The following is an 8,144-nucleotide window of genomic DNA, read 5'->3' on the forward strand; positions in this document are numbered from 1 at the left end:
CGCGCCTCCTTTATATAGCTGTGTACTCCCAGTTCAAGACGTTTTAAAAATCAACATCTTTTTTAAGTCTGCTTGTCATTTTTCATTCATTTTTATTTCCTCTTTGTACCATATTTCAGAATTTTATACTTAATTTCATAATTAGTTCAGATTTTCAGAGATGTTTATTAAATATCTATATTGTATCAAGTCCTGGGAGCAGAGGCCTTATTCTAGTAGACTACTCCTGCAGTCTATAGGAAATGCTAATTTATTTTTAAAGTATCTATTATAAATAGAAAATAAAAATGTAAGGGAAAGTGTTTACAAGGTGTGGCAGGATCACTTTTATCTGAATGGAGCTGGATAACCTAAGGTCTCATTAAGTGGTATCAGGGAGGGCTTCCCTGGTGAGCTGGAATTTGAAGGATGATAGGAATTGATCCAGGCGCATTTTTAGTGCTGCCTCTTGTGAACTCTGTTTTTACTATTTTTCAACCCACACTGATAACCCTATGTCTTTTTAACCAATAGTCACTTTTCCTTTGCCCCCATTTGTTTTCATAATAGTGTAGCTAAGTTCTGTACACTTTGCTCATCAGATATGACAATACTATTTAAAAAAATAAGTGTACGAAAGAAATTAATGCAGTGGCACTTAGGAGTTAAATTTCAAAGAGAAATATTCTAATGATATAACTGCTGGAAACCTTTTCCTACTTTCTTTAGTTTCTTTCTCCTTACTCCCTTCACTTTTCTTTGAAAGAGTTTTCTTATGGTCCAAAAGTAATTGATGAGAATGAAACGGAATATATCTATAATGGGAAATGAAATGTCTTGAGAATTTTCCATTTCATCTCTAAAAGGAAGAAGAAGAATTTTCAGTTCTTTCCAGCTGCTTGGGACTTCTGCCAACGTTTTATCAAACAGAACATCCATTCATCAGTGCCTCCTGTCTGGATTGGCCAGTTCCAGCATTTGATATTGTTTCTCAGTGGTGTTTTGAGATAAATTCATTTACTGAAAGAAATTCAGAACAAGGAAAGGTATGTAAAAAAGAGTGGCACTCACTTTCTATAGTGATAATATGCTAACAGGTAAGAGAATAATGAAGAGTTTAAAATTTCAGGTTATCGGTTCTTTGCAGTATTTGTTAAACTAATTATATTAAAATGATTTGCTTACAGTTATTTATGTTTATTAGTGTAAAAACTGAACTGTTTGAGTTAACTAAGTTAAAGTATAGTATGTTTTAGGCCAGCAGGTTTTTGTTGAATACTTTAATCACAACACTACGCTTGAAAGATAAAAAGAATTTTAAAATAGAAACCGAATAGGCAATCTTTGGATGCTAGGATTGGGCACTGAGTACTACTGGCAGATAGCATATTGTAAACCTATATATTATCCTTATACTTGTTTTCATAGCTACCTTGTCCATGAACTTACTGATAAACACAAAGCTACCTGCTAAGTTACTGCATTGATTTAGATGAATTGTGGCTGTACGAATTGCGTGTCACCTATACAATTTCTTAAGATAATAGATTCATACTATATTTTGTCCATTTTAAGCATTAATGGAATAGCAGCTAGAAAAAAAATTCATACTATTACCAGTATTTTTATACTTTCACAAAACTGAAAAAAATAGGAAATTTAACTAGGTTTTGTTTTCATTTTTACAGCAAAAAAAAATTTGTGAAAAGAGCTGTAGCCCCAGCACTTATGGATAGAATGGATCTTAGCAGATTGTCGTGTTAGAAGATTTTACATCTTCTAGGAAAGAGATTCTAGATTATAAAGTATTAAAATAGAAATCATTAGTTGTAACTATAACCTTCCTTAGAGGGAAAAAAAACAATAAATTGTTCATTATCTGAGAAAGGTCAAAACTTTGTTTTTACAAATAGGTAACTTTAAAATTTTGTATTCAATATATTTAACACAAAGTACATCTAGATATATTTTCATGAATACTTTAGTTATATTTAATATTTTTCTTTTAAAGTATTAACAGGTTTAAATATAGGGTGCTGAATAAGGTGAATAAATAATAGGGTGCTGAATCTCAAAAAAGTGGTATCATGTAATTGGAAACTACATTAAAATAGAGAATAGTAATTGTTAAATTATTGTTTAATAGTCATTTGTAAAATGGAGATGAGAAGAGTGTGAAGAAGATAAGCCACATTCTTGAGGACAGCGTTTTCCTTTCTTTAAAAAAAGGGGCCTTGGGCCTCCCCGGTGGCGCAGTGGTTGAGCACTGGGTTGCGAAGCTGCCCGCGGCCTCTGCGGCGCCGGTTCGATCCCCGGCTGCTCCCCGGCCACCGGAGGAGGGTCCCACATGGCGTGCAGACCTCTCCTGCCGCCCGCTGCTCCCCTCAGCAGTGTACTTCGGTCCTTCTGCCTGCTCTGCTCCCCGCTCTGGCTCTGGTGAATCCTCTCACCCTCCCGTGCTTCTGACTATACCCAGTGCATGTATAAACAAAAACAAACAAACAAACAAACAAATAAATAAAAATAAAAGCATGCCTCTATTAAAAAAAAAAAAGGGGGGGGGCTTTTCCTCCCCGGTGGCGCAGCTGTTGAGCGCTGGGTTGCGAACCTGCCCCGCAGCCTCTGCGGCTCCTGTTTGATCCCCGGCTGCTCCCCGGCCACCGGAGGAGGGTCCCACATGGCGCGCAGACCTCTCCTGCCGCCCGCTGCTCCCCTCAGCAGTGTACTTAGGTCCTTCTGCCTGCTCTGCTCCCCGCTCTGGCTCTGGTGAATTCTCTCACCCTCCTGCGCTTCTGACTGTACCCAGTGCATGTATAAACAAAACAAACAAACAAATAAAAAATAAACATGCCTCTATAAAATTAATAAATAAATAAATAAATAAGGGGCCTTTTGAAAAATATGAGTTTTGTGCTAGTGACTTAAATGCATAGGACTAATGAGTATTTTTGTATAATGTTTTAGGCCTTGCTTATCCAAGAGTCAAGATGGAAATTACCACATCTTCTACAGTTGCCTGAGAACTATAACACCATTTTTCAATACTACCACAGAAAAACCTGTAGTGTCTGTACCAAGGTCCCTAAAGATCCTGCTGTTTGCCTTGTTTGTGGTACTTTTGTGTGCCTGAAAGGACTTTGCTGCAAGCAACAAAGTTACTGTGAATGTGTATTGGTAAGCAGTAGTAAATAGTATAAAGTTTATGAAAACTCAATTTTTTTTTTTTTTTTTTTCCTGTGGGACCCTCGCCTGCAGCCGGGGAACGAACCGGCGCTGCAGAGGCTGCAGGCAGCCTCGCAGCCCAGCACTCAACCGCTGCGTCACCAGGGGAGGCCCGAAAACTCAATTCTTATATCATATGGAAATGTGTATACATATGATCAAAACAGTTCTTAAAATTTAACTACTCTGAATTAAATACACAATACATACAGGGAATTTGTTCTTGTTTTTGTTTGTTTGTTTATATTTTTAAACAAGTAGAAGTGTTAAAAAAAAAAAACAACACACAGCCAAATGCTTTATTTAAGTGAGAAAAACCTTTCTTAATTCCCATTCCAATTCCTCTCCCTGGCCACGTCAATCAGATACACAGTTGTAGATGCTGGCCTCTGGATGAGGTTTAGGTTGACTCTTAATTGCTTTCCTAGATAATCCTTACCTTTATTCCTCCTAACATATTATTAATAAAGTGTTATGAATGAGAATGTAAGTTTAACTTAGATGAAATCTTACTAAATTAAAAAAAATTTAGAAGATATTTTATTGAGACTTTCTTGATTTTTTTTAAATAAAAATCCATTCGATTGTGAAATTCATTGATATATTTTTATTTTTTAGCATTCTCAGAACTGTGGTGCTGGAACGGGGATCTTTCTTTTGATCAATGCATCAGTGATTATCATCATTCGAGGCCACCGCTTCTGCCTCTGGGGTTCTGTGTATTTGGATGCTCATGGAGAGGAAGACCGGGATCTCAGGTTTGATGTGCACGCATATATCTGGTGTTTCATTGACACTTCATCAGTAAAAGATTATGTGCCATTCTGGCTTTGTAAAGATAATTATTACTTTTCATATTAAGAAATTCTGGCAGTCATTAATTTAGGGCTATAGTTTAGTTTTTGAAGCATTTCATTAACATGCTAAGGAAATTTCAAAACAAGTTACTATGTGGGATTAGCATGAAGATTATATTGTAAAATGTGTGTGTGTGTTTGAAATCTTCATTGTACTGTACTACTTTTTTTTTTTAAAGATTTATTTATTTATGTATACAAGAACTGGGCACAGGCCAGAGGTGTGGGGGATGAGAGGATTCACCAGAGACAGAGTGGGGAACAGAACAGGCAGACTGACTGAAATACACTGTTGAGGGGAGCACTAGGCGAGTCAGGAGAAGGTCTGCTGCACCATGTGGGTAGCTCCATGGCTGGGTATCGAACTTGTGCTGCAGTGGCTGCGGATAGCTTCATAGGTTGCTTCTTAACCACTTGCGCCACCAGGGAGGCCCCTATTCTGTATTACTTCTAATATTTTTTCTCCTTTTTATTCTAGGCGTGGCAAGCCTCTCTACATTTGTAAGGAGAGATACAAAGTTCTTGAACAGCAGTGGATTTCTCATACTTTTGATCACATCAATAAAAGATGGGGACCACATTACAATGGGCTGTGACTCACCACCTCAGCATTGCATTATATCATCAACTTCACTAAGAATTTATCAACAATAAGCTTTAACTTAATTTGGAGGATTAACGCTTTTGCTGAGGAAAAAAAAAGAAAATATACATTATAAAGCCTTTCCAAAATTAGGTGCTTGGTAATCACATTAATGGTATAATAATTTTTTTTTAAAGATATCTGCAGAATATAAGTAACAAATTAAATCATTCTTTGGTGGTCATTTTTTTTTTTTAAGTCCACAATTAATAAGAAGCACAACTTGTTGACAAAGTCATTTAAAAATGGTTCTCCCAGCAAGGCATATCTGCTATTCACTGATACTTAGAATGGGTGTGATTTATTTAAAATTTTACTGCTTCTTTATATCTGTGTATTTTAATTTGCATCTTCTAAACATAATGCATCTTTCCCTTGCCATTCTTGTGTTGATTTGAAATTTTTGCTGTATGTAATTAGAAAAAATTGTAAAACATGATTTATGTGAAATATTGTATAGTAAAAGTTGGTCTAATAGTAGAACTTAAAATTTTTTCTTATTGTGAGGAATCTGTTAAAAGTTTAAGGCTTTGCTGAAAACTTAATTCATTCTCAGGAATTTCATAAATATTCTCCCCAGGTAAATAATTGAAATAGTTGTAAAATAAGTAGATAGCTGCTGTTAATATAATACAGTACATTTTGCGGGATATATGTATGGTTGGGGGAGTCCTTAAAAGTCAAAATTTGCCATTTCAGTTGGATGAATTAGTAGAGGTAATAAATAGATTTTACTATGAAGTCAAGTTTTGAGAGCATACACATGGCAGATTTTGATTCTGTGCATGTCCACCTTTCATCACCAACCAAGTTTTTATTTAAATGATTGGCTTGAAAATGCTCAAACTTCCCTACAAGTGAAACATAATTTTAGAACTTTCCTATCAACTCAACAGGTTCATCTGTATTATAGTTGTGCAGTGTAATCACTGTTATTTTTGGTTGGTTTCTTTAAAGAAAAAAAAAAAACGCACAGTGATGACCTTCATGAATGGGCAATGCATCTGTGTTCTTTGAAGTTGCTGTGAAAGCAATTTATATTTGTATGGGTTTTTAATCAGTAAAAATGGGAATGATTGAGCTAAAACCTACTCTGTAAGTAGAAAAGGAAGATTACAGAAAAGCATGTTATTACTACCAAGATTTTTCTTCCAAATGATTCATAATTTGATGATTATTTCATATATAGTGTTATCAAGCAATTCTTGGTACTTTGGACTTCCATGACTTGTTATATAAAATTACATTTTTACATGTAAAAATTAAAAACATCTAATGATGAAGTATAAAAATCACTTCTAAAAAATTTTGAATGACACATTACAGAATATAAAAAGTGGACATTAAATGATGGCCTTGCATTGAAATAGAACAGAACAGTACATATCTGAATATGTTCAAAACGTCAAAAATTACCTATAGCACTACAATAAAATACATGGAAATAGCTTGCTATTTTTATATACATTTCCAAAATACTAAGATAACTTTCTGAAAAACTAGAATGATTCTGTTTAACTAAATAGCTGTCCTTTCCAACACATTGCTACTTTTTTACATACTGTATCATAAGTTCAGCCTGTCATATTTTTTGCATTGGTCATATGAATACCAGGCCATTTGTAAGTGTGGTTGAAGAGCAAAATGCTAATTTACATCTCTAGTACATACTGTTACAGGATTCATGAACTTGAATAATTCTACAGTTTGAAACTGATGCTATATATACATGGTATAATGTATTCAGACTTTGATTACTACATATTTAAAATGGAATGTTTTATGATTGTGCTTATGGATGTGAAGTGAAAATATTAGCCTTAACATTAAAATTTGGGTATTGATAGTGTTTATTTTGATATTGGTGAATTAGTCACCAGTAAATTTTAAAAAAGCACTTGGTTGAAAATTGTACTTGAATACATACATGCATGCTGCTAAACTAGAACTTTAATTTTTTCCCCATAACTTTTATAAGTCCCATTTATAAACCCACTTTTAAAAATAACAGGTCCAAGTTAGAGTGATATGTGTATATTATTAAAAAATGTACTGGTGTGATATCTTGTATGAATGATCATTTAAATACAGTACATTACTGTAGATGCTAAGTCAATCTTTATAATTAAGCAGAAATGACAAAATTAGAAATAATCAACATTGTAAGATATGTTAATAAAAACCTACCATCATTTGGTTTGTGAAAGGTCCTTAAAATATTTAATGCTTACATTTTTTTAAAAATGATAATGGCACTAATATATGTAAGTGCTATAGCTGAAAATAACAAAGCATAACAAATAGTTACTTTAAGGTGAAGTTAAGTATAAGGGGTTTGCTTTTCCTTTTACCTTTAATTTGCAGAGTTGTTTCCATTTGTTCTATCATTGTCTCTTAGTCCATGCAAAACCCTTATGTGTGTGTACTTTCTACGGAGGGGAAAGAAAGAAATGAGTGTGTAGATCTGAGGAACGCTGCTATGGTCCTTGTAGAAGTCTAAGAATTCCAAACTAGATTTTAGAAATTTAAAGTGCTTTATGATAATGCTTATAGGGGTCTGTCTTTGAATTGATGACCCTTGCCTGACCCATCCACCCTGTAGTTCACCAGCCAGTTATCAGTTAGGAATCCATTTGTGTTCATGAGCCTTTCCCCCTCTTTTATGTAATTGTTTTATGGTATTGATTTCTGTGATTTAGAAAAGGTACTAACTAAAAGCACGGAAAGCTTAGAGGTAACAACAGTATGTGGAGTATCTCCAGGAATCTGTACTGTATCATCTCCAGGATTGTAACTGCTAACTCTTATGTTCCTATCGTTGCTTGTATTTGAGATCATGTTGAAGAACAGCAACAGAAAGCAAATAAACAAAACAACAACATCATGGTTTTAACCATTAGAATCAGATCACCAAGACAAGATACATTCACTGGTGTTATGCCTGACACTTGAATGTTAATGGAAATAGAAGACTTGTGGCTCTCTTAGTCCCATTCACAGAACACAGCTCTTTAACTTTATATACAACACTGCTTAGTAGTCAGGGAAGAGCTGGAGTGGGCAGAAGGACAGTAACATGATCACTTTTCTAGTTACGATACTTCAAACTCCCTTGATAATGAGGCACTTCAAGCATGAAAGAGCTATATATTATCTACCATTTTAGTTTACAGAAAGCAAGTAACAGTGGAATGACTGTGACTACAACTGATGTGACACAATGAGAAACATAATGGGCCCCTTATGTAGAGTAGCTTCTGTGTGAATTAAACTAATGTAAGAAGTGGCAACACGAGATTGGTGTGACATGGCCCAAGATCAGGTCAGAAGAAATAGGGTCTAGAGCATAATAAAGGCTTCAGCTTGAGGGAAAGAAAAAGGACCCAAAGAAAAGAAAGTCTACATTAAAGGAAATTCATATCTGATTCCCTCTTGACAGGGGA

At 34.8% G+C, this 8,144-nt stretch overlaps 1 protein-coding gene across 3 annotated transcripts in view; it reads left to right on the forward strand.

Annotated features, from left to right (window-relative positions):
- Positions 1 to 6,911, forward strand: part of UBR3 (ubiquitin protein ligase E3 component n-recognin 3) — a 146,768-nt gene extending 139,857 nt beyond the window's left edge. For all 3 annotated transcript variants that reach the window (XM_037523504.1, XM_037523505.1, XM_037523506.2), the window contains exons 36-39: positions 846 to 1,025; positions 2,944 to 3,153; positions 3,820 to 3,959; positions 4,537 to 6,911. In XM_037523504.1, coding sequence (XP_037379401.1) covers positions 846 to 1,025; positions 2,944 to 3,153; positions 3,820 to 3,959; positions 4,537 to 4,654 — 648 coding nt within the window. In that variant the 3' untranslated portion in view covers positions 4,655 to 6,911. The remainder of the gene's footprint in view (positions 1 to 845; positions 1,026 to 2,943; positions 3,154 to 3,819; positions 3,960 to 4,536) is intronic.
- Positions 6,912 to 8,144: the final 1,233 nt, after the last annotated feature.

Source organism: Talpa occidentalis, unplaced genomic scaffold, assembly GCF_014898055.3.
Source record: "Talpa occidentalis isolate TD23 unplaced genomic scaffold, MPIMG_talOcc4v2.1 talOcc4.3, whole genome shotgun sequence".
NCBI lineage: Eukaryota > Metazoa > Chordata > Mammalia > Eulipotyphla > Talpidae > Talpa > Talpa occidentalis.